A 27,570-nucleotide genomic window follows, 5' to 3' on the forward strand; every position below is an offset into this window, starting at 1 on the left:
GGATGTGTTCATGCAAGACAAAATTACTTTCATGTGCATTTTTTATTTAACTAACAAAATCCAATGCAGATGGTAAATTAATTGAAATACTTAATAAGAAATCAGGAAATACATAAAGAAATCAGCTGGAAAGCTAATAAACTATATCTAACACAGCAGTAAGAGAAAGTGGAAGTACCACTTCTGTCGGTGGAATAAAGGGAACCAGAGCAAGCCGCACCTCTTCAGCACGGCTGTAGTTGCCGCCTGCTGGGATAAGGAGCTGTGTCTATCTCCCAAATTGTCAATCTCAGAGAACTACTAATGATCGCACACTGAGAGCCAGCAACCAAGCGAGAAATCTATTCCTGCAAGTATGAAAAGGGTAATTCATAATCTAAGTCCCTTCTCACCATGCCTTCAAAATAGTTTTGAAACAGTCATGATTGAGGAATTGCAAAATTTGTCAGTTACAGCATCGTTCTTCCCAAATTCCTTCATCAGGCCTGCCACAGAGCTCTGTCAACACCAACACGAGTTCCTTACGTAAGCAAGCATCACACAACTACTAGGATGAGGAATTTGGAAAAACAAATCCCGTGATACAACTGCTTCTTAGACACTTCTTTATATACTACATCTACCTAGTTCAGAAACACCAGAGCTGTGTTAATTAACACATTTGGGTCTGACATCTACTCAGGCATACATACAAGGCCACCCAATTTTCACATGCAGCACTGACTCCCCCAGAAGCTGCTGGGGGACCTGACCATTTCTAGACATCAGGCCATTTGTTTTGCCAACTAACTGCAGGAGTGAGATTAAGTCACCAAACATTACACCAAAGGGAACAGCCTAATAACTACATAATACGCTGGCGCTTCAAAACACAAACATTAACATAATTAAATAAAGCAAGACTGAAAGCCCAAAGAAGAGCAAAATACTTTCAAAATAGTTTCAAGAGGACATGCAAGGAGAGAGGGACAAAGATGCCAGGAAGAGCAAACAGCTTGGACAAAGACGTCAGATGCTACGAACGGTGATGACCTCTCTAGGATTATTTTACTTTCTGCCATGGTGGAAAACGAGATCCAGTAAAAAAAAAAAAACATGCTGTTTACACAGATCAAAAAAACTCAAACTGCATCTAAAGAAAGCCAGACACATAAGTCACAAGGTAAGATTTGCAAAAAAAAAAAAATCCTTTTGTTTCCAATATTGTTCACTGCTACTGTTTATGAAAAAAGAATGCTGGAAACTTAAATCATAAGCTTTAAAAATACAGCTGTCAAGAAGAAAAAGAAAGGTAGTCGCTTCAGTGTGCTTTGCCATTTTCCATCAAGTGAACAGACGGCATTATTAAAATTCTAGTAGAGTGAAGTATTTATAAGTTCATTAGACAACACTAACTATACAAAAAAAGACAGCAATATTGCAAATAAAGCTGCTGGATTCAAAATAGCATAAAAGTACCAATAAGGGTTATAAAATCACATTTATGAGTTAGTATACAAAAACAAATATGCCAAATAAAACAAAAGCACAAAAGAAATGCAGAAAAAAGCTCTATAAAACAATAATTTATTTTCCAGGGTCACTTCCAAGTTACTCCATGCATTCTGAGCCTGAATTCTATAAAAAGGACTTCAAGTTTGACAGTCTCTAAGACAGCTGAAAGGGAAAAAGCCTGTTACATTTGCTTTTCTTTAAATGCATATATAAAATTGATACTATGATGTACAATAAGTAAGAATAAAATTGCTCCAGAAATAATGCACATAGAAATGTTATTCTCTGAGGTGATATTCTTAGGAAATGAACAAAAGGCCAGCCAAATTCATCTAGCACATAGGTCAGTGCTTTTAAATGCTGTGCCACACTGGCTTATTTGATACCTGAGTTTCTTTACCCGCACTTCTCTATTTTGAATTCTTAGCCTACACTGAATTCACTTTGGAATCACTCATTTGTAATTGATTGCCTTACTTTCTATTGTCTTTCTTCGAGACACAGCAATGTCTTGACTTGGTAAAGTGGTGTCTGTTAGGATTCTAATTAACTTGAATAAGATGCAAATTCCTGTCACCTTCAAAATGTGCCAAAATGGATTTACTATAAAAAGAGATAGCTAACAAACTGAAAATTCAACTTTCACTCCAAATTAATATATACCAGCTCCCATATGTGCAGATTTATTCCAATGCACACCACTTCTCTCTGCAACTTTTATTAGTACAATCTGTGTTAATGTTTAACTCCTTTAAGCACCCTGTCCTCTCTGTGCTTATTTTACTCAGTCTAGCACATCATTCTTGGAAAGTCCTTGCTTTGATACCTGCATGGAAAATGACTCAAAAACGGACGTGTACAATTTCAAAGCACAAATCTTTCTCCAGAGTTTAAAGAATTGTATGGCACGTTTTCTTTTGAGGGATCCATTACCACAAGACAACATTGATCTGTTAAAGTGAGTCCAGAGGAGGACCACCAAGTTGAGTGGAGGGATGGAGCACCTCTCATATAAGGAAAGGTTAAAAGAATTGGCAATTTTTTCAAACTGGAAAAAAGATTTTGGGTTTACATTATTGCAGCCTTCCAGTACCTGAAGGAAGGCAACAAGAAAGATGGAAGGAAACTGTTTACAAGAGCCTGTAGCGACAGGACAAGGGGGAATGGATTTGAAATGAGAGTTGGTTTAGATTTTACATGATAAAGAAATTCTTTACTGAGAGGGTGAGGAGGCACTGGAACAAGCCACCTTGATAAACTGAGAGTCTGCCATCCCTGAAAGTATTCAAGGCCAGGCTGGATGGGGCTCTGAGCAACCTGGTCTCGTGAAAGGTGTCCCTGCCCACAGCAGAGGGCTTGGAACTAGATGATCTTTAAGGCTCCTTCTAAACCAAACCATTCTGTGATTCTATTACCTAAACCATATCCAGTGTTTTGTCAATGTTTGTCTATTACTAAATCAGATCACACTGATGCCATCTCAGATCAGAATATCTGAAACTCTTTTCCAGAAGAGATTAAACTATCTAGAAAGGATTTTCAAGGTGCAGGTCCACACCAGCAGAAACCACTTTGAGCCTGAACTGCCACCTCTGTGCTCTCCCCACTGCCTTGAGGCAGTTTACAGCTGTGGCTGAGCCATAGATATAATCTACAATTACATAAGCAAAATGACCAGTGCATGGGAAAGGCTGGATATACACACCCAGGGATGGAAGCTGAGGGCAGACAGTGCAGGCTTAAATCAACCACAGAGTTATTTCCTGGGAACAAGATTGTTCTGGCCTGAGTGAGCACCACTTGAGCTGACAAGATTCATTGGCATTCAGTTTCCTAATGACTGGGCTATTCAAGACCTACTAAAGGAGCCTGAGATTCCTACGACTTTCAAGGAAGCATTGAAAGTTGTCTTTGCTAAGAGGATTGCCACTTAATTTTTTTAACATGACAAGTTCATTCATACATAATAGCTTAATATTTAATAAAACAAAATGCAATTACAGCTTCCTTCAGGCTGGAAACACGGACACATCCTCTTTAGTAAAATGCAGTCGTTGCAGTGGTGTCCAGATTTAATGGGTTCTTCCAGTCAAAGAACGTGATGATCCCATCAACATTCATTTCTATTTATTAGTTTCCTTTTGCACAGGACTGGAATAAGTAAGAAGCTCTAATATGTTTTAGGCACCTGTAGAGCACGCAGAGAAAGGTTTAAGTAAGAATTCATACTATTCTCTTCAAATCTTGAAATACTTCTTAACAATCAAGACAAACACTGCTAAGCCATACCTCTGAGTATACTCTTTCTTTTGGTCCATCCTGCATCTAAATGATTTAGGATTGATTATTTAGATGATACTATTTTAGGAACAGGTAAAGAGGAAGGACATTAAGATTGAAAATTATCTTCAGACTCCTAGTTTTGAATTATTTAGCCAAATCTCAAGTAGAAAACAAGCATGGAGAGAAACGTGCTTTGACAGCACGACAGATTCCCTAACCTTGTTCTAAAAGATGCCTGTGATTCCAGTAACTGATTTACACAGTATTATTGACTTTAATACTTTCTTTTCCATTACAATTCCAGATATACTGAAAGAATCCAAACCTACTCCCTAATTTACTTTTTTTTTCCATGCCGACTGTAGTACGGCAATGAAATTGGATAAGGTGTGCCTACAAAATCAATGACAGGGTAAAAATGTGTTCGGTTCCAAGAAAAACTCATTGCTAGAGACTACAACTTTTTCAAAAACATTTGAAAAAAAACAGGACCTATTATATTTCAGTTTTGGGAGAAATATGACCTACAAGGCTAGAGAAAATTTATTCCTATGAATATCAAATACAAATATTAACATAAAATAAAAAGCTAGGCTCAATGCTGTAAATGGGTGGATGCACACTACTGTGCAGCAGAGAGTAGAAAATAACGGCTGGCTTTCCAGTGGAAAGACTTGGCAGCCAGTTGTGTGGTGCAGACGGAGTTATGCCCCCAAAGAAACATTCTTTTTGGCAATATATTGGGAGGTAGTTTAGAGTGCAAAAATAAAGGAAAACAGTCTTTCAATTTAGTCTATCAGTTGATCAATGCTAGTCATAATCATACTGTACATAATTTGATCCACAGAAAACACAGCAAATTAAATATTCAGAAATAATTTTTAATGATGGAATCCTGTGTTCTCCTACTTAACATCACTTTGTAATTATGAAAACAAGCAAAAATCCTTATTAAGTACTTTAAAAATCCTTATGAAATACTTTAAAAGTTCTCATTTAAAATATTACCAGTCACTAAACTTACTTCTTTTTCTATACATAATTTAGCAAGTGTCCTTTAATTTGATGCATAAAAGGATTTCCCACAAACATAAAACAAGTATATAACTGCGTGCATTCTTTTAGAAACCTACTCTAGCATGCTGGTTTAATTTGACAGCTATATTAATATAAACAGGAATTATTAATTAAAATGCAACTTGTTATATCCAAAAAATTAGGTTTTCTTTAAGCCCAAAGAAACCCAGGACCTGTAGCATCACAGGAATGGAAAACAGCAAGAAAAAAAATTAGGAAAAAATACTACATATTTGTTTGCATCTATGGGGTGCTAATTAGTTGAAAAGGGTGAGTGTCTCAGCCTGCCATCACCAAGAGATTACACAATCCACTCCTCCTTTCCGTAGCCTACACACATGTAGTCTTGCTTTTGTCCTTTTCTCATCCGTCCTATGCTTCCCCAAAGGGCTCTCCTTTCAGTACATAAGGGAAAGAAGGAAACCACTTGATAAAGCCACTTCGTATCCCTATCTTGACTGGGAATGTTGCCAAGGATGTTGACAAAAAGCATGAGTAAGCTGTAATGGGATAAGCAGGTAAGCTGTTTTCTAAGCTTCTCTACTGACAGAGCAGCTCAGTTTTTCATGTATTATGCCACAGTATCTTTGAAACACTAATCTTCAGAGCAGTAATTTTCTAGTAAATGCTGAAACTAGTAGTGAGAAAATTTGTAAGATTCTGTATTTGTTCAGGAACTCAGTAAGATGAGGATTTACAAGCAAGTTTGGAGGGTTCTTCTGATACAAGCTCAGTATGAAAGGCAGGAGCAAATACTTAGGTACTGACAATGTTTTAAACCTAATTTTTGCATAGAGTAACTTTTTAGACAGTCACAGGGACTTCATCTTTAGATGTGTTTTAGGAGCAAAACAACAAGTACTTTGTATCATCAACTCAAAGAAAGGCACCACTGTTCTGCATGTATTTTTCTGCAGCATTTCAACTGGTCATAAGGACTTCCAGATATCTTTTCTATGGAAAAAATACATTCTGCTTTTGCATTTGCCCAGGCCTTTCTATTAAAATTAACAAAACAAACTGCAACTTTGTGGGTTTTTCCCCTGTATATATAGATGCTGGTATCTGGAACTCAACATAGACTTTGTGCAACCACTAAGAGGAAAATTTGCAAAGATTAAATACGTCAAATGAAATACATTTAACTAAATACAATCTCTTGTAACTAATCTGAGGTACTTTCAAAGCAAAGGTCAGACTGAGATAACATGATTACTGAGAAGTCAGAACAGAAATTCAATACTTTCTCTGGATTCCTAATCTGTTTCCTTTAACAAACACAAGAGTTACCAAGCCAGTTTCCTCTGATTTCTCCTCTAGGCTCGGATCCCGGACACATTTTAAAAACATTTTCAAAACCAAAGGTGGTATCTGATGCAAATGTCCAAAAAGAGGTCCTGGTAAGAATGAAAAAATGCCTGTCCTTCTTTTACTTTATTCTCCTTATTAAAATGTGTGAGCTTGTCACTTACCACAGCAAAGGTTTTCATTAACCTTTTGAGATGCACAAATGAAGCCTCAAGGACATGAAAACAGTCAGAAAAAAATATTTTATAAGAGCTCCTGCCCTAAGAGGTAAAAGTGGAATCAGAATTCACCAAAGTTTTATGAAGTCAGAAAGCTCCTGACTTCCTGTCTCTGACACAAATCTCCCCTAATTACTGTACAAAAATTGCTGCTGTTTCTGCACTCTTTAAGAAAATCCATCTTCAGAAAGAGTAGTAAGAGATAACCATACCTGAGGGATTTGGACATATCATGAGACAGAGAGAACCTTGAGACCAAGGAAAATCATTCCATTACTGTAACATGTAAAAAGAAATGGCAGACCTTGGAATGAAAACCAAGCAAAATTGTGCCGCTCCTAACAATCCTAGAATTAAGAAATATATTAATATATATTTAAAAATTATAAGCCTAGAGAGGTAGAGAAAATTTAGTAACACCAGGCTTCATTCTGCCTACTTATAAAAAGGAAAATAAGGTACAAAGATTAATAGATGACACTGAGTGTTGATTTCAGTGCCTGAAGTTCTACATAAAGACAATCACTCAGAAAAAGCCAATAATTTCTTAAGTCTGTAGAAGAGAGAGCTCTTCAAAAACTCAGCTAATTAATTGTGGAGCTGTGAAAACTTTCAGAGAAAATATCGTACTATTTGAAATAATTTTTTACTTTAGGATGTGCCACAAAAGTAAAGGAAAACAATTATTTTAACTCCAGTAGTATCCAAGATCTTATACACATTTATTAAGAATCAAGAAAATCTAAATCAAATATTCTCTCCCTTTAAGTAGATTTACAAGAAGAAAAAGGAAAAGAAACAAGCTGAACTTCCAACATGACATTTATTCCTGAGGATTCTGTGTATGTAGTTTTATTCCTTTCATTGTTTCTATTAAAATAACTGTTTTGGCACTGCTAACAATCAGAAACCCAGCCAATTAATTTTTTTAAGCTGCCCCCAGAAATATTGCTAGATTCTCTCAGTACTTGTATTTTCCTAGAAGTGCTCTAGAAGCATCTCCACGTGTAGCTGATGGACAGCTAGATAAACTAAAAAATGCTGAATTCCAAATTATAACAAGTTACCCACATTTGTGAACAGAAACTGCATTGCCATTGTCACACTGCAAAGAAAACATTCAAATCACCTATACGATCCAGAAAAACGTCTTCGTTTTGGTGACTTTCTTCAAAGTGTGTTTAAAAGAATCTTGTTTATGTCCCTATGAAAAAGGGCCATCTTGGCCGTGTTTAAATAAATCTGTGTAGAAACATACAGTGGTAGTATTTATTCCAGAATTTGAGCCTGTGCATTCTCCAATCACAAAGACCTATTTGTGAAGTACAAAACTGCCAACATGGGCCAATAGCTCACTCAGTGTTTAGATCTAAAAATGGTCACTAAAAGATGCTGGACTAGACCATGACAAATGACAGTATTTCTGTGATTCCCTATGTTTTTGTGACTCTACAATATTGTTCTGTGACACCTACTGTGAATTTTGAAGAGCCAAAATTGTTTCTATACCTGCTCAAACTGTGTTGATTCAAAATTTGATAACTTTTATTAATCAGTGCAATAGTTTTTGATGAAGGAAAAGACCCTCTCAGAACATGAGAAAATACTTGCAAATGCCATTTTCCTCTATTGCATGGCACAATTTTCTCTGTACTTGGATGAATATCTATATATTCACTGTACTTGGTGTATACAGTTGGCTGCCACCTCAAACACTGAAATGTATCAGAGATTTATGTCCACTCTTTACTCCTCAGAAATATTTGTGTTTTTTTTAATACAATCATATTGATAAGTGGGGAGATGACAGTTATTTTCTCCAAAAATTGTTTTGGCCAGAGAACAGATGTAAAACACAACCTGGTAATAGCAAACATTTCTAAAAACAATTATCTGTAAAACTAAAATTTTGTTTAAGAAAAGTAACAGACAATAGGGAGAACTAAGATTATTCTTCAAGGACATTTATGATTGACCATGAAACATATGATGGCAAACCAGCAGGTGTCACAATGACATGGCTTCCTAGGTAATACAATGCAAAAAAAGCACATTCTCATAATTTAAAATTCCATTTGAAATAACTCCTCTTGCAAAAGGGCATTCACTGTGTGGATCATGACAACTCTGATTTAAAAAGAAGGGTCACTGGGTACTTACTAGCTTAAAAAGTTGTTTTGACAAGTCTCCCCGAGTGTACGGTAAATCCAAACATCACAGCCCAGCAAGTCCCCCAGAATAAACATCTCTTTGTTGCTATACAAATATCGTGAAGATATTTCCAAGTGTTCACAATGAACCCTCTTGGACTGAATTAGTATAAATGTAACAAGTTTGTTGCCATCTCCCCACTCCAGTCACCAAAACCTGATGTCAGTTACACCCAATTGCTATAAACTCTTCAAAAATTCACAGGCATTTCTCCTCCCACACCTATTATGGAATTGTGTCTTATTAATTTCCTAATCCTTGTTGCTCATCAACACCATCATCCTTTTTTTCTTTCCCTTTACCTCCCTATACTTAATGACAGATGAAATTAAACCAGCACGTTAGGATAAGGACCAAGCACCCTGTGAAAGAGCTCCCTCCTGCTACATGAACAAACAATAAAACAGACAAAACATTCTACCTTCACATTAAAAAACAAAATGTGAGAAAATCTCTTAATCACTGTTACTCAGCAATTTCAACTAGAGAAACTTTTTTTCCTGTAGCCAAAGATCATCACTTATGGGTGTCTCTGCATACTGCAGGTTGAAAGAAAGAATAAAACAATTTAGCTCAGTACTGCAGCTAACATAAGCCTGAATAAGGTGCTATCTCCAAAGAGTTTCAAAGATGCCTTATTGTTATAACTGAAAAGACCTCTTGCAGCTTATCTAAGAAGATCCATAAACAATGTGCTATAAGAACCCAGTTTCTTTTCCAGCATATTCAAATGAGTTAAGACAATCTGACTCACAATTCTAAGAACGGGTGGTACATAAATCCCAGAGAAGCATAAGAGAAGCATAATGACAGACAATAGTGACCCTATTCTGCTGGACCAAAAGTCCATCTACTCGAGTTTGTAGCCTATGACAACGGCTAGTAACAGCTCATTTAGAAAGCAAATAGGAAAAGAGCATGAAGAATTTACCCTGTATGAAAAGGAGAGAAAACACAGACTACAGATGTACAGAGTATACTTACTCCAGTATGTCCTCAGAGCAATCAGATGCTTATGAATTTTCTCAGCTGGAGGCTGCATCAGGATCATAGTATGTAACAGCTCTTGATGAAGTATTTCTTCTTTGGAATGTGTCTAATCACTTTTTGAACCCATTTACATTTTTAACATCTCAAATATATTATGCTAATGGGTTCATAATTTAGGCATGGGTTGTGTGAAAAAGGACATCCTGTTGTTTCAAATCTGTAGACAATTTGTTTTGCAGGGTGCCCTTCATTCTTCTGTTATGGAAAAGGTAAATCTGTCAACTGTCTTCATCACTACAGTCATAATTATCAAGCTTCTGCTAGAGTTCAGGTCTTTTTCAGAATAAAAAATCCCTTTCTGTTTGGTAGCAGCACCACAAAAGTCATCATAGTGTAAAGACAATAAGCAAGAAAGGCTTTATAAAGAGATAATATCACTATAAGAATTGGCGGTGGCCGAATTGAACTGGATGAGCTAGTCAGTGCAAGAAATTCTGACCTTGTTAACTCCCTCCTCAATAACCACAAACTTCCTACAAAAGAACACAGGATCTATGGATAGCATGGATCCATAACTAAGCATCTTCAAATGTCATATAGTTAGATAAAAAAAATTCATACTTATCATTGGCTCAACACCAACTGATACTGGTTGTATAACCCATTATAATTTCCTGCAAAACCTCCTTACATCTGAGCTTTAAGTGTTGCACAGGGGAAAAAAAGAGCCATTCCCCTCAGAACTAGAGAAAATGACCACACACAACCTCTTCCTCTGGCATAATTGACAGTCAGACATTTTGCTCAAACTGCCTAAAGAATTAAAATAAATAAACACAATTAAACTCAGTGGACTGTTAACCAGGTTTATTCACCATTGATAAAGTCAGGTGAAGTGGTTCCTCCAAGCCTCACGCGCTAGTCCAATAGTTCACTGTTCCCCTCTGCTGTGCTGATGGGACTGTTAGCTTGATATATTGTATCAACAAAGAGATCCACATAAAAAAATTACTTGCTTTCTTCCTTGTTTTTTGGACTTCTAGAAATATAGATTAAAGACATCTACACATTTGGTTACCTTTGCTCTTCTATGTATCCTGAGGAGGTGGTATTACCTGTACAGAGCATCTGAACTTCAAATTAACCTCAAATTTCCACAGTGACTTAATAATGCTTCCTGTTTGCTTGCATCTGGCTAAGCTCTCTATTTGTTCCCAAGCTCTAATGGCAGATTTTTCCACTGTAATCCTAGCATCCCTCTTTGAGCTGCAATAGCTAATTCAGTCTAGGCCTAAAGTAATGGAGGAATTAGGGCTGCAATTAGTAATGTAGAATTAGGACTCTAATACCACCAGGTCCTGATTAACTTTGCACTCAAAGCATGGCTTGGATCTTGCCAATCTGCACTTTCCCAAAACAATATTTGTGATCAGATGAGAGGACCAACACCTGCCAGGACTACTCCAGATGGTAACTTGGATGCAAGATCATATTTGAGTGTGAAGAAAAAGCAGTTTAACCTCATAGATGTCGCACGCCATGCAACTAGGCCTCAGAGGCAAAGATCAACCAAACCTTTTTTTTAATCTGACACTTCAAGAGATTCTTTACAATTTCTATGCATCTGGATTTAATTTTCAGGACAAATGCAGTTTTACTATCCTAGTATGCATCCATTTTTTCAGAGAGCTTATGAAAATAAAAATTCCTCTCAGAATACTGAAGTCCTCTGTCGTGAAAATTGTCTAGGAATTCCATGGTTCACTTCCAAGTTCTTAGAACCTCAATAAACTTCAGGAGGATTTTTTCTCAAATACCTGGATTTTTCTGTCCGATATTTTCTCTCTAAAGGTCACTGAAAAGAGTTCATCTCAAAATTTGGTGGGTTTGCTTGATTTTGGATTTTTTAGTGTCTGAAATGTGAGTACATGTTTTGAACCAAATAATTTCTGTCTACATGCTTAATAACACCTTCAAAGTATTTGAATAATATTTGTGACACAAACAAAACTCAATGGCAGCTAAGCAGAGGCAACAGTGTTCATTCCTGTGTAATACATGTATTCCTCCTACAATATATTTAAACGAGTATAATCTCCTGAAGGAGCAATTAGGGAATGCACAGAAGTAAACCAATGGGAATGAAATCATATTTAGGCCTTCCTCTTGCTGAATAACGTGGCAATATAATTTAACTTTTGTTCATAAAACATGCAAAAAAATAAAAACAAAAAAAAATCCAAAATCAGTTTATTATAGTCTAGTTGAAAGATATTTGATAGGATTTATTTCATTGCCAGGACAAAGAGTATGAAGTAGTAATTTTTGGACAAAGAACTTGATCTACCACTGGCCACCGGGACAAATCAGGGGAGTATCTATGACTCACCATGAAAAGTACACACTTTAGATTAGCTGCACTAAATCTGATCTGATAAACACAGGAGAACTGGATTAAAATTCCATCTCATCATAGATATTTTAAAAGATAAAGTAACTGAATCACCATCATGATTAGCTAAATCACTGCAGAATCACACCCTGAAAATTTTTTGGTCTTCAATAAGCCCGTACTATGTCTGTGATTTAGTGTTCTGTGTATGCAACCTGATTTCAAAGCCTTAAGACATTAGAGCAGTTTCAGAAGTAAAATTTCTGCTGAAAATCCTCACTAATAGCCAATATGAGGTTAAGTCAAATATCATTAATTGCTTCTGCCCACAGAAACATGAGAAACATCCATTTAGAGCACAGCATTAACATTTATATCCAACTAGACATCTCCAAGATGAATTTTCATTCATCCTCAGGGCTTCCTGTACTTCCTGTGATACAAAAGAGATGCAGAACTTCTATACATATATAATATACGGATAAGACATTGAGAACTTTGCTGAACTGAGTTTTCACTACTTGCATGCAGAACATCCATGAATAAATATTCTTTCTTTGTGCACATGTGGTGTAACAGACTATCACACTGTGCGACTGCATACCTCTCTTTCCTCAAAGATGTAAGTCTCATTTAATGGACAGAACAAGCAATGCTAACATCTGTAATTATTTTACATTTTGTCTTTTTATCCTTATTGGTCAATCTCTGATTACAGGTCTTGTCTAGCCAAGATTAATCAAATTAATACTTCTATACTTGGATTTAAAAGTCCCATAAAAGTTAATGACTATTCCCTTGTTATTTCTTTCTTTCTTTCTCAGCTTACAGACCATGGGAACATTCCTACTCCATTTCAATGCAGGTAAAACAGGTTAGCTGACATTGACATAAATAATCGTTATTAAAAAGTGTTGGCTACGTGGGTATACAGTCTCCACATACATCAGCAGAATGAATCCTCTCCGCCAATTACTGAGATTTTTTTTCTCTTGTTGACTTGATTTTTTTTCTCTAAAAACAAAGATTAGTTTACAAGAGAGAAACAATCTGAAAACAAAGAACAGCAGGGCCAGACAACATTCAGGAGAACTGTCTTGCACAGGAGGGAAATGGTTTTGTATTGCACATAATTTTAATTAACCCATTATTGAAATACTATCTCTCTTATACTGCCCACTCTAGAAGGATATTGATCATCTAGAAATGTTCAAAATGTAAACTGAAGAGAAAGTGTAAGAAAAGTGAAAAATCTATTTCTCAGTGTGATAATAAAAGAAGCTCCAAGGCCTAATTTACCAAAAAATTGGGAAATGACAAAAATGAACATCTGTTTCTTTTCTGATATGACTAGCAGTACTGCACAGAAAATGATTTTGTGAAACCAGGCTTAGAAGTAAGAAGAAACAGTGGTTTTAAACAGACAGAAAAAACATAAACACTCCTAATACAAGCTTACTAAAGACACAACAAACATTAGTATAAGTACATGTCGAGAATAATTGCTCTAGATATAATGTGATTAACATAATTAGTTCAAGAGGGAACTCAGACCAAGCAGTGACGTCTACTTCCTAAGACCAAACATATCGTCATTAAAGGATTACCCTCTGCAAATCTCTGACCATCTAAACAATTCTAAATATGCAGAAGTCTAGAAAAACAAAAAAATCACCTCCTTCACCTGACCCACTCAAAAAAACCCCAAAACAACCAGACAATAAACTCTCACACTGTTCAGCAAATTAAAAGAAAAAAATGTACCATGCAATTTTTTGTATTGTTGAACAAAAGACTTCATCATCACTCAAGACCTCAGTATTACCTACCAAGAGGCCACTGCTTAGTAATTCTGTACTATCAATACTTTTAAAAAATCCTATTCTTTCTTACCTAAATATCCTTTAACATTTTCTGTCAAAAAAAAACAGACTAACAACATAACAGGGACAACTTTTTCATTAACTCCTTCTCAATATTTTCACAGCTGAAATGATAACTTATAAGCTGATTTTATGATGAACTTTTAAGCTGATTTTCTTCTAATTGATTAAGAGAAAAAAATTTTAAAAATTGAACTGGTCACACAGGAAACATACCATTTCACCTCAGACAATTATACTGAGTCTTTCAGAAAATGATGCAGCAATAAAACCATTTCTAAAAGCAATGGCACAATACAACAGTCTCCCATGATACCTGCTTCTTCTGTATGCCTGACACATGTATTCCATTTTCATTATCTGGACTAAAATGGCATTCCTATGTAGAGCTCCACCACAGAACTGGGAAGTTCCTTCACCTGTCTACCTCTGAAATACTGATACTAACATAAACTTTCTAGACACATGAGAAATGGTAACCTGCAAATGATGCCATACAAAAGTCTACCAGTGAGTTTTATCTCCATGGAAGTGAGGACTGTGCGAAATACACAGAGAAAGAGGTTCGACATAGTAAAGTTCCCTGCTGTCATCTTATTGCAAAGCTCCCATACCTTCTCAGTGATTTCTCATGGGCAGCACTGATTCCTCCTTCACACCACAGCCAACAAACTCCAGCTCTCCCCTCATCCAGCTAACCCACTCTTTCATAACACCCATCCTTTTTGGACACAGCTGTGGTCTGTTAAGGGCAGGCCGGTTCCTAATCTTTGATAATTAGTGTAGCTGCAACTCTTCAGGGGTGAGATTACCTTCTGCACTATCTTTGTTTTCTTACATTCTATCCCCCCCCACAGCCCCCAGACATTATTGCAATTTTTCTGATAAAAACATTGACAATTGAGACAAATTTTGTCAGTCTGGATATTATCCCAGGAAAGTAGCACCTGTCAGTATCATAAGTTACCTTGGTTCAGACCAACAAGACCACCTAGACCAACATTTTGCATCAAATTGGCCATTGACAAACACTGAATGAAGAGCAAGAACACAGCAAGCAATTCTTCCAGTTGGAATTGGAAAATACAACCTTTCTGTCTTATTCTGAGGAAAATTAAAAAATAAAATCCAAGAAAGGCATCAAAATATGCAAATAGTAGGGTTTGGTAGCAAGACGCCCTGCTTAGATGTCACAAACATAAGCACAGCAGGGATACATCAGAATAAAACAGCATGTCTGCAGCATCAAGGAAATATTAAGACACCCTAATTATAAATCAAGGAGGTTGTTAACATGTTGCCATATCAGTTCCTCTGGTCTAGGCTGGGGAGAAGTCAGAATTGCAACAAGCTGTGGAGCATCACAGCAGTGAGAGTCTCCAGATTCCGGGTATGCTTCCCCTACAGCTCCTACCCTGCACGGCAGAACAGGTACCTCTGCTCAGTCAGTGCACAGTCCTCAGAAAACGACAAACCAAGAATAGGCTTCATTTTTTTCTTTGTAATTCTGGCAGCAAGCTGACATCTCTTTAGCATACACATACTGACACATATCCTCCTTACATGTATCTTTTTATATAGACTATCCCTGCTTATGGAAAGGCATGTAAGCCATCCTTTCACCTATTTAATAACCTTAGGCGAATTGCAAGTAACATGCCTCTATACACTACCTTTTAAAAGCAGGAATATATAACATAATTCAAAGAGCAAACAATGGAATTGGAGTAACTATGATCTAATGCAGAAAGATGTACTTTGGTATTCCTTAACAATAAAAACCTCAGTACAGACTTGCTCCCTAAATAGAGTCACACATCAACACCTCTCAAAAACTCACTACTTCATCTCTTACACGACTGTAGCCAAATTTAAACTCACCATGCTGATATCTAAAAACCTGAAAATGCAGCAACAGAAATAACTTTTTGTACTTTTATTATTTATGTGAAACTTTATTATGTGTCAATGATGCAGATTAGTGTAGTTCAAACATTACAGCAATGCCATACTTATATGAAGCAACTAATTTCTAATTACTTCATCTTTTTTTTTTTTAACAGGTCAATTATGAAATATCAAGATTCCTGGAAATGCAGTAAGTCAATTGCACTTAAAAGATGATAAGTTTTGGGTATAATCAGGGTCATATTGTGTACTGAATGTACTACTTTCCACTATTTTTTAAAATTTTATTTATTAATTACTGAACTACACTTGTATTAACAATGACAAGGCACCTTAAGTTCCCACTATACATAGCTTTACATTTTTTGGCAAATTTGGCTGGAAAAAAATAATGTACACAGCTGTTAATGTTTCCAGATTCAGCAGTAATTAAGCACGTGGTCATGTACTGTGATGAACATGAGGGCCATGGGAAGTGACGAGTTTCTTAAGTGATATAGGCAGCTTTCCATGTAGAAATTCTGTGTCAGTACAGTCCTTTCTTCTTAATATAAGAGGTAATTAAAAAGATTAGGAAAGACATCTACAACATTCAGTATCAACAGTGTAAAAGATGCACATGCACATCTGGCTTGTAATCAATGTGCTTAGCCTCTTCTTGTTGTGGAAGTGAAGTTTCAAATAATATAATTATGGTTGGAATTTATAAATATTTTTCTGATAAATTTGTTGGGAGATGAGGATCTATCCAGCAGCAGAGTTTAAAGCTTTCCTAATATTATGGTTCTGGCTACAATCACCTGCCACTTTTGCTTGAATGGTATGAAAGAGGACAATGGAAGAAATCTCATGAGTTCTGTGAGTCCTATATCTAGGCATCTGAAAAAGAAGAGACCTCCTTCTGGCTGATTACTCTGCCATGATCTGGATAGCAAAAATTTAAAACTGAAGTGTTTGTATATTACAAATAGAGTTGTTTGGAAATTCTGTGTGCAATAATACAAGGCCTGGGTTTGTTCTGAACATGTAATTTATCAGTAGAAAATAGTCAGAGTTCAAAAAATTGCAGTGAATACCCAAATATCAGCATAAGCAGCATTCCTTTCCAATGCTACCTTTGAAGTTTTTCTCCAATATACCAGGAAAAGGAATGAACAAGTTAAAGCAAAAAATGTCTTGTAATTCCAGATAGATTACCATCACAATCAACCTGTCATGACCAGATTTCAATCTATCAATTTCAACCTATACAAGAACTAACACACTGAGAACTCAACTCATTAGATTTTGGGATATATTTATACCTTAAACACTGCAATATTTAATGATTTCCTTCCTTTTTAATAATTTAAGTTTAAAAAAACCCCAAACCATTTACAGCAATTAATTCAGTGAATCTCAGTCACAGATAAATTTTGGCTCATTTAAGTCTAAATCAGACATTTCAGTTCATGCTAATGAAATTCAGATAAACTACCCTGGCTGCAGGCCCATTGACTTCTGGCTGAGGAGTACACACAGCTGGATGTCTGTAAATCAGGCAGGACACAATTTCTGCATATAGGTTAATGACTGTTCTGCGTCACCAACGTGTAAGAGTACAGACACTAAGCCAGAGACCTCAAACAGCCTTTTGCCTGCCTGGCAACTTCCTCATAAAAACAAAGCTCACTTTTCCGGCTGTATCACATTACATGATGTGAGCATTTGTAAAGTAGACTAGACTGAAGCAAAAGGGATAGAGGGAAAATTATACCCCTACTAATGTAAAGTGACTTCGGCTACACAGTCACTTCAAGTCACCACAGATCTGTGCTGACACCAAAAGGATCAGTTCCATCCTCTCCCCCTTGTTTCTCAATGCCACCATAACTCAGGCCGTAGAATTTGCACATACATAGCATGAAATGAGCAAATGATCTAGCAAATTTCTTTCCTGAAATATTGCTTTCTGAAAGATTAGGATATGTTGTTACCAGAAATATTTTATATGACTATAGGCTTTATCTTTCTACAAGAAATACACAGACAAGATTCATTAGTATCCATTACATTCTATAAACAAAATGCACTCAAATTAATCTGCTTTACTTGGCAAGTATAGTTTTAAATCTTTTTGTGCTTATTTTTACCTAAAATCCAGCACTAAAGAAGACCCATCTGCATGACTGCCTTTAGTGTAATAACTATGGCCGCCTTAAAGATTGCTGTCAGCAAAAGGGAAGTAGCAGGGAAGGCAGAAAGACATGTAGAATGATAACAGAATGAAGCTAAATGCTAATGGTAGCATAACTATTGCTTGACACTTTGAATACAAGTTTGGGAAAAATTAGCCATAATATAGAATTTTTAAAGTATACAAAAAAACCAGACAAATCCCACTGTAGTACCTGTTCACATTAAAACTTCATTAAGATAATTATCAGCAGTCACTTTACTTTAGCAGTTGCTACAAAAAGTTTCATGAGGACTTCCACAAAAATTTATCTTTTATTTATAGCCTTCTCCCCCAAAATTGGAAACTTTGAGCAACTGGTAATAAATTCCACTTAAAAAATATGATTCTTGAAGCTAAAAATTCTCCGACGCATTTATTTGGTTTTAGCATAAAGATCCTTAACCTACACTATGAAATGTGTTTCAAACACGGAGTGATTTCTAATAATGATTTCAAGCACCTTAGATAAAATTTTTATTTTTAAATGTGCTAGTGTTCATAAAAACAAGAAGTATAAATTTCTGGTAACATGAAAGTATTTTTCATCATCTTTTTACAAAAAGCATTGTCACAACCTATTCCCCTGATTCATAACACTGATTTCTGATTGTTGTTATAGATTATAACAAAAGGCCTCCTGCGGTTCTGCAGTTCGCAAACTACCAGGAAAGTAGCAAACAATCTATTGCTATACACTTCTATTCTGCTGATAGGTAAGCTCTTTAAGCCAACAAAAAATTATTCCCACCTTAGGATGATAGTCATTACCACCAAAAATCTGGCTCAATATAGCCTTTTCCATTCCTTGTCCACCACCTTTTTATCTTTTTATAATTCTGCAGAAAACACTATCTTCTTGGAAGTAACAACAGCCCCTCTATTTAAAATAAGAATTATCATTAGAACTTAAACCTCTAAACACCTTAGAAGTCAGCCACTGAGCAAAACCAGTGTTTCTTCCCTAACCTTCTTGGTAATTTCCTCCTTTGCATTTTACCTGGTACGTTACAATTCATTGTTAGAATTGCATGGATCTTATGTTTGCAGAAAATCTCACCAATAACCAATTTAAGATCATTACAAAATTTATGATCATTGTCAACACAAGCTGGCTCAAAACAAAGTTTTCTGGGTCAATTTAGCAAGGTATTTTACCTAAAGCAACACAAACAGAAATACCTCCAGAATTTAACACACTGAGTTATAACATCTATGTCAACATTCTTATCTAAACTTGACTTAATTACATGTTGCAAGTAGGAACTTTTGAGATGGTATATCCAGTAATTTACTGAGGCATACTGGATAACTTTAATTCAAGTCTTACCAATTTTGGATCCAAGAAAACCAAGCAATGTTTTCAAAATAGACACTACAGGTTGATAGACAGTATTTGCAATTCAAATAATACCACCATATTTCAAAATAAAAATACCAAAAGGCTCAAAAATATTTAAAAAATTGTTAGCCTATTTTGCCTCCAAAAATAGCAGAACCTAAACACAAAAATTATAATATTCAAGTCATACCAAAACCAGATTTCCTTTTTAAATCTGAAAATAAGCTGTTCACATGAGCTGCTCAAAGCTAAATATTAATCACAAATAAAAAGCACTTACCTTCTTGTCTGTTATTTTTCCTTTTTAGCCATTTTTCCACAGTTTCTGCACTTACACTTTCTGACACAAACTCATCCAGTACCTGGGGGTGAAGAGAAAGATACGCCTTCACTTTTTCATCTGTTAAGCCTGAAAGAGAGAACATTAATAGATTACATTATTGGTGTGAACTCCCTCATATGAAGAAAATACCTGGAGACCAGCAAGAATCAATATCCCTTTATTTAACACACTGATTGAATATATGACTATTTAAATAGAACAGAGAGAGCAATATTCTGTCAAAAAAATGAGCTGCATTGTAGAAAATAGTAGAAGCAAAGTGTAGCCATACAAGATACTGTGTTCAAAAAGTCCCCTGAAGGCATACCCAGAAACATTACCCAGGAGAAACAGCCAGGTAGGAATTCATGACTATGGTTATGACTCAAAAAATATTTCCAAGCTATGCAGGATGATATATTGATAAAGAAACTGGTTAGAAGGAGATAGAAGAAGGTGAGCTGGGATGTCTCACAGAGCACCAAATTCAGTGTTCTCACTGCAAATGGCAGCAAAATCAACACAAACTATTATGGAACACCAAAATCATATGCAATTTTCAAATACTAGAATTACTTAAGTTACTTTAGATCTACAAACTGTTTTCACAGGCACGCTTCCATTGCTTTAATAACTTAGTTATCAAAATGAAAATAATTGCAGATAAAATGTATTTATAATATCTGCAACAGAAAGAAAACTCAAGTAAACATTTCAGAAAAAGAAGAAATATTCAGAATCTCAGATCCCTTACATTCATAAATAAATTTTCAAACTCACAAAATTATAATCTGATTATACACTATGATTGGCCACAGACAGGTGAACCCAGCAGTGCTGGGGCTGTCCTATGGGGGAAGCAATAGGAAGAGCCTGTCCTGGGGGACTTGGCTCCAGGCTACCATGGAGGGAACAGGCACTCCTGGGCAAAAGCATTAATGAGATATGAGGGGAAGAGAAGTAACAACAACTGTAATGACTCTAATGAAATATGAGGGGAAGAGGAGCAGCAACCACTGTAATGACTCTAAATATGCCATCTTCTCTTGTGTTTTGCATATTTAAATATAATAGTAAATTCTCCACAGAAAACAGCCAGGCTTCAGCAGAAAAGAAACTCCCCCTGAGCAACACTGACCTCTTTCAGAGAGGTACAAAATGAGATCAATTCTCCTATTTTGTGCTTTGCACAGTATCAGAACGTGATGAACAGAGGTGCAGTGCAATTTGCATGTTGATCAGTAATGGAATATTTAAGATCTCTTACAAATGTTTACTGTGAAAGTCTTCAGGAAGCAATACCAGAAGACAAATCAAGAGCTCTCATCTGCAGAGCATCAACCACCTACACCACTTTCCTCACACCAGCTGCACCACATCCCTCACCCACATCAGCCCCCAACAGCTCAAAACTGCTTTAAACTACCCTTCCTTTTAACTCAGAGGTGCAACTCCTGCTGGATAGCATAACCTCAAAGAACATCATTGCTACTTAAGGCAATTCCCCATACATGAATCACTTGAATCACAGCTTATCGAGCATCCTGAATTTTTTTAGTGAAGAAGAAAAGGTCTATCATAAATCAGTAAGACAAGTAGATAATCAGCAAGTGGGGTGAAAACAAGCAAAACCCTACTATGTTGATTGTTTAACCTTAGGTGAAAGCTTGTAGAGTTAGATCATAATGCAGCTATAAAGAAGTACAAGTGTGAAATAAACAAGATAATTTTAAAGCTAGTTCAGGGATTGCCTCATGTTCTAAAAAAAATCAAACTCATTAATATAATTCTTTAATTTGTTCAAATGAGAAAAATGTAGACCCTTAAAAAAGTATTTCTAATTCCATAGTGAGAAAATTAGAGTACCACATTTTAAAGATTTAGCCATCAAAATGTCATCAAAATTTATCTGCCCTTTAAGTTCTACATGAAAAATGATCAAAACAGACTTGTCATAAAATGTCTGCTAGTTTCAAGTTGTCTTTAGACTGGATAGAAACACTTTTTTGCTTCTAGTAAAAAACTATGACCTGAAAAGATTGTAAAAATAGCAACTGGAATTCTGTAAGGATCGATTTGTTTCTTCAGTGAAAATAACCATTTTTTTCTTGATCCAAACCTTTATATGTTGTGGGCTTTGTAAAAGACACATCAGAATTCAATAAAATGTTAATTTGAAATAAGACTTCAGTTTACAGGTCTCAAGTTTAATATCCAGATATTAGGCAACTTCAGCAACCTAAAGCTAAAAACTCTGCTTTAACCTTATACAGAAAAGTAATTGATGGAGCTGACATAAGAATTCCTAAACAGTCTTTAAATTACCCATCTTTATTTCACTAAAGGTATCTGCGCACATGTTCTTTCTCAATGTGGGATTTGTAGATGGGAGCAGGAAGAACAAGATTTACAACTATGTTTGCAGAGTTAAAAAGCAGTGACTTAAACCTATTTTCTACATAGATTAAGGCAAACTTATTGGTCAGCTCCCAATTGTTAGCTTGCTGCATCAAAAAACACACCCTGCAAACATACACACAAACTCACAACCAAAACGAACAATAACACACTGTAACTTCACAAAATGTATAAATACAAGTCTTTTCAACGAAATTTTAATGGTTTGTGTTTTATGTGCATTAAGGCTAAAAAGTGTTGTAAAGATGCCTGAATGTAAGAGCATTTTACAGCTATGCAGAAGCAATTATTTTATGGCATATGGAAAGCCTTCTTGATTGTAAGGTGCACATTAGAATAAAGTTATTGCATAACAACATGCACACACTCACCCTCTTGAACATTCACATGCTCCTGAAAACTTCTAGTACATGTATTTTTGTTAATTATTATTGACCTCTCTATTTGACCTCTCTATTGAAGCATTGCAATCCCTTAATTCTGAAAAAATGTAAAAAAAACCACCCCTATTTGAATATTTAGAGGCAATGATTATTACATTTACATAAAAAGGACAATAACACACCCACACTCAGGAAACTAAAGTTTATCATGCCAGTCAGGTGCCATTTACAGAATAACAAAAAAACATAACACAAGCCAATGCTGGTTATTAATTTTTCTGTTACTAATGTATTGGTCCTAAATATTTGGGGCAGCAAACTTTTCTACATTCACTCACATTAGAAATATTTCTCCTCTACTACTTCTCCCCTCACTGCTACTTCCCATGACTTCCAGTAATGCAAGGACTTCTCTCATTCTTGTTCACCATTTCTTGTGTGGAGCATCAAGCGTATACATCAACAGTGCCTAGCGAAGGAAAAGGCAGCAGGGCCCACATTCTTAACTGTGTTGGTCTATACATTTCCTCCCTAGCAGCCCAAACAAAAACTCCCCTCACTTCATTTCATGCATCCTCAGAAAGCATCACCTCTTGTATCTGGAATCCATCTGTCCCCTGACAGAGCTGTGACAGTCTCCAAAAGGAGCCATCACTCAGGAGGGCTGAACTCTGGCCATCAGCAGGCCAGAAAGCACAGAAAGACTGGACTAATTGCTCTGGGAATTAAAGGAGGAATCTGGCATTTGATTTGGATGTCCATTCATTCTGTTTATGCAGTGGAGTTTGCCCTCCATGCATATCTCCTATTTAATTAAAAACACACCAAATCAGCTTTCTCTCTTGTATTCTTATTTTAAAATTATCAACTCACATTTCAGTGCTGCTATCTGACACAACTTCCTGTTGTTGTGTTTTATGCACACATTAACTATTTGTTCTGAATTTGTGATTTAAAAATGAAGGACACACACATATCAGATGAGCTCTTCCTCTTTTCATTCCCCTCCGAACAAACCCAAGCTACAGCTGCCCACCACTTGGGGCAGCCCAGCACTCACTTCCCGACCACCACACCCAGCTACATTGTGTAGACCTCAATTTAAAATGCTCTCTTTGGCCATACCATCTGCTTCTGTGGTTTATAACTCCTTCATTCTTACTATTAAGCTTTCTTGATCTCCAGCAATGAAGCTGAGGGGAAATTGCCTCAGCTGAGGTTGACTGCCTGCTGGGAACCATCCCTGACCTGACCCTACTACAGAGCAACATTTGAGACCTGCCCAGGACATCACTAGCTGGCTTGGAAAATGCAATGCCAAGAACCATTCTAGACAGAAATCCAATTCTAGTACATAAGAATGCTCCTTTCCACCATTTACTAACTCACATATAGCAGAACTGGGTTTAAAAATAAAACAAAAAACCTTCAAACATCAATTATCAGTAATTATTCCTTGCCTTTGAGCCAGAATTCAACAGCCTTTCTTTAGACAAAAAAAAAATTATAAAGTAAAAATCATATTTTTGCTTTCAGTCATATTTTTGCTTTCAGCTTTTTATGCTGCCTAAAATATTTTTAAAATTTCTGAGATATTAGATAACCTGTGTACTACTGAATCGATTAATGGCTCTGCTCTCTGACTCTTAATCCATGTCACACTGCACTCTCCTCTGAGAATAGCTTCACTGAGCTCAGTATAAAGCAGAACTGACTGTGAATGAGCTGAAAGAATTGAAGCCTAGAGCTATGTTTAAAAATCTGCTCCATTTAGCAACATGAGTCACACACGTCATTAGCAATTCTTGCAATTTTTTCATTAGTGTTGCGATATTTGGTCTTTTTTCTAAAACCACTAACTTAATCAAACCTCATGATTAGGCAAGAATTTTAATTTTCACCTAAATTGTCTGCTTCCCAGTCTGGGGGGTACAAGGGGAGTCAGAAAAGAAGGGGTAAAAACTGATGAGCCAGCCTAATTCTTACCAAGGGTCAGCCTTTTATCCTTGAGCAGCTAATCTCTGACAGACTGCAGTCATTGCTTCCCTCCAAACCCTTTTCCCCATTTAGACAGGATACAATAATTTGAAAACACATTGTGAGGATGTACACTGGTCATAGTAAGAAGTCAGGTAGATTTTGTATATCAAGAAGGCTTTTACCAATAAACACAAAAAGAAATAACTATAAATACTGTCAATGTTGCATCTGTTAGCAACAACAGCAGCAAAGTAATTCAAACAAAAAAAAAAAATACAATAATTAACTAGTTTGGTTTAATAAGCAATTCTTCCCTGAAATTAGAGAGGACGCAGAGTCACAGTAAATATAGGCAAAGTCTTCATATCTCCAAGTAGCTAAAAATGCCTAATTTGAAAAACCAAAATTATGAAGAGCAAAGCGCCACACTTCCACAAAATCAGCATTTGAAAATGAATGTCATACTTGTATGAAAAAAGAAGACTTGAAATATGTGAAAGTCATCCAGAAGACCTAATTTGAGCACAGCTTTGCCCATGTATTCCTTTATCTAAAGCAGTCTTGTCCCATCTCTTACTTACACAAAGATCACCTCTCTGTATTTTTCTACAGAACTTTATAAGTGATATTTGTAGTTATTCTCAAAAGCATTCAAGGCATGTGTGTACATTGCTTCATTTGGATTAAGCATTAATCCCATTAAATCAATCCCTTCTTTGTTCAAAGCATCAGGATTCAAAACCACAGGCACAGTCAGTTTTGAAATATCCTTTTCAAGTCAGACTTTTTATCTTAATCCATTTAAGTACACAGGAATGTAAAGTGACCAAGTGCCCAAACCCTCTGAAACCTGACATTACTGGTCTGGCAAAAAGTATAATCACTAACAAGAAGCCATCAGAATGGTCAAACCTCTTTGATTGCTCTTTTCTCGAAAAATCAATTCACAAGCATGTCTGTGAGCAGCTCCAGTCACCTTTTTTGTCCCTCCTCCTCCAAATCTCTTCTAGATTGCTAAAAACAGCCCAATACATGGCCCCAGCATATCACCAGTGAAAACCAATAATGCAATACCTGAAAACACCTCACTGCTGATTTAGGTATTTTAAAAGGGTTTATGTTTGTTTCACAGATAACACATTTTACTATTAACTGTTTCAAATCTTCATTCAAAGGTGAATGTTAAATTACATGAGCCTCCAATAACTGCCTAAACCTGCAGGATCTGTATGCATGTAAATGACAGCAGTAGCCACATGACATGTAAGCTAGAATGCCAGCAGTACTGCTGAAGTTTAGAGAGAGAAAATAAAGACCAGCTCAGCTAAACAGAACTGGAATGTGCACATACAAAAAGAATATCAACAACCACCACATACTGTATCCTGAAATTCAAATCCCATATTCCTGATGAAAAAGCCAGGGATGCACTTGAACATGCCAGGTGCTATGGCCTGGACATCAGGCCTTGAGTTTCCACCAACTTTCGTGGTGGTTTTTCTGATATTATCAGCATCTTGCAAGCCTGAGTCCTAGACATCTGTAGATACTCAGCTGCTTATGTCTCCCAAAATCTAACACTCAAGAACTGCAGAGTACTAGCAGCTCTGAGCCCTGCTTCAGTATTAACATAAAAAGCAAAAAAACATATAAAATTCCTGATGAAATCAGTTTTCATTAGCTAGAGCTAAAAGTCCTATAATCCTTCCATAGGAATTATATGTCTGTCTAATGGAGTCAACATATTCTCAGTTTGAATATTCATTTTTCATGGGGTTTCAAAATACTCTTCAACTTGTCTGAATGGCATAATCCTGTATGTATGCTGTTATGCTGTAATATCATCCATTCGTTAATGCATGGAGCTTTTTAAAACTCTGTCTTACTTTCCTGGTTTGAGAGGAGCTTTTCTCCAGTTCTCATTAGCACATTGGAGTAACTCTGAGGGGTCTGTAAAAAGCTTCATTCTGCTTCCAGGTGCATGATGGAACCAAATTTGGAAATTTAATTAAGACTCTGCAAAAAGCTAACTAAAGGACTACAGACGTGCTCTAGGACTTGCAAATTGTAATCAAATAATTTCAAGCATTTGCTGGAGAGATTTATGTATCTATGTATCATCTTAAGGTTACTGATAAAAATAATTATTAACATATTATAAGTAAAGCATTATACTGAAGTAGGTTAAAATGTATTCATAGGTGTAGAAGGAACATCTCAGTATAATTATCTGCTTTTTTCTTTCTCTTGTGCAACATACAGAGCCAGGGTACCTTGCTCCTGCCCAAAATACACCTGAAGAGTAATGCATATCTTAATAAAGACAAAATAAATACTAAAATACATTAATAGCTCATTATGAAGTATGCAAAGCCCCTCAGAACACGCACATAATTAATATCTTAAAATAGTATATATAGTTTCAGATTAAACTACTTAAAGTCTAATGATTAAGTAAGGTTAGAATGCCCTCACTCTTCCCTTGAGAACAGGTGTTTGGACCAAGTTCTTGATTTATGTCTTCTCCAGTAATATCTTCTGGCTGATGTAATGTCTTCCTCTCACCTGACACCTAATCCTGGAGTAGCTCCCTTTTTGACTGAGTCCTTTCTGTCTTAAAAGTTGTCCCATTCCCTTTATTACCAGTCTTTTACTGCTGATTTATTACTTAAAATAAACTTTTGTGAATAAAGTTCTGCAAATCCTTTATAATATACTTACCAATACAAGTGTGCACTCCTGTTTATAAACTGCACCTTAACTTATTCTACAAACAAGATCCACTGTGATGAAACTTTTGATGGATACTACATGCCTGTTCCAAGTCTCATTCTGTTATTTCACTAAACTGGAGACAGAGAATGTTCTTCCCTCTGAAAGGAGCACCCCACTTCACCTGAACACTTGGATTAGTAGGCATGTTAGGACAGTTTCCCAGAGCACAGGACTCTTCTGGAATAACACCTACACACAGTCAAATAACATGCTACTTAGCAACAAGACTGGACACCTGAGAGTCTCTGCTTTGGTGATACCAGGACCCTATCTGCAGCACCACAGAGCAGGATTTGTCATTCTTTTTAAATCCCCTCCAAACTTAAAGTTTTAGGATGCTTAAAAAGAAACGCAGTCAACATCCTTCACAA

At 36.2% G+C, this 27,570-nt stretch overlaps 1 protein-coding gene across 1 annotated transcript in view; it reads right to left on the reverse strand.

Annotated features, from left to right (window-relative positions):
* Positions 1-27,570, reverse strand: part of PDE10A (phosphodiesterase 10A) — a 167,048-nt gene that overhangs the window by 75,292 nt on the left and 64,186 nt on the right. The window contains exon 2 of the mRNA XM_058802226.1: positions 19,602-19,730. Coding sequence (XP_058658209.1) covers positions 19,602-19,730 — 129 coding nt within the window. The remainder of the gene's footprint in view (positions 1-19,601; positions 19,731-27,570) is intronic.

Source organism: Ammospiza caudacuta, chromosome 3 (assembly GCF_027887145.1).
Source record: "Ammospiza caudacuta isolate bAmmCau1 chromosome 3, bAmmCau1.pri, whole genome shotgun sequence".
Lineage (NCBI taxonomy): Eukaryota > Metazoa > Chordata > Aves > Passeriformes > Passerellidae > Ammospiza > Ammospiza caudacuta.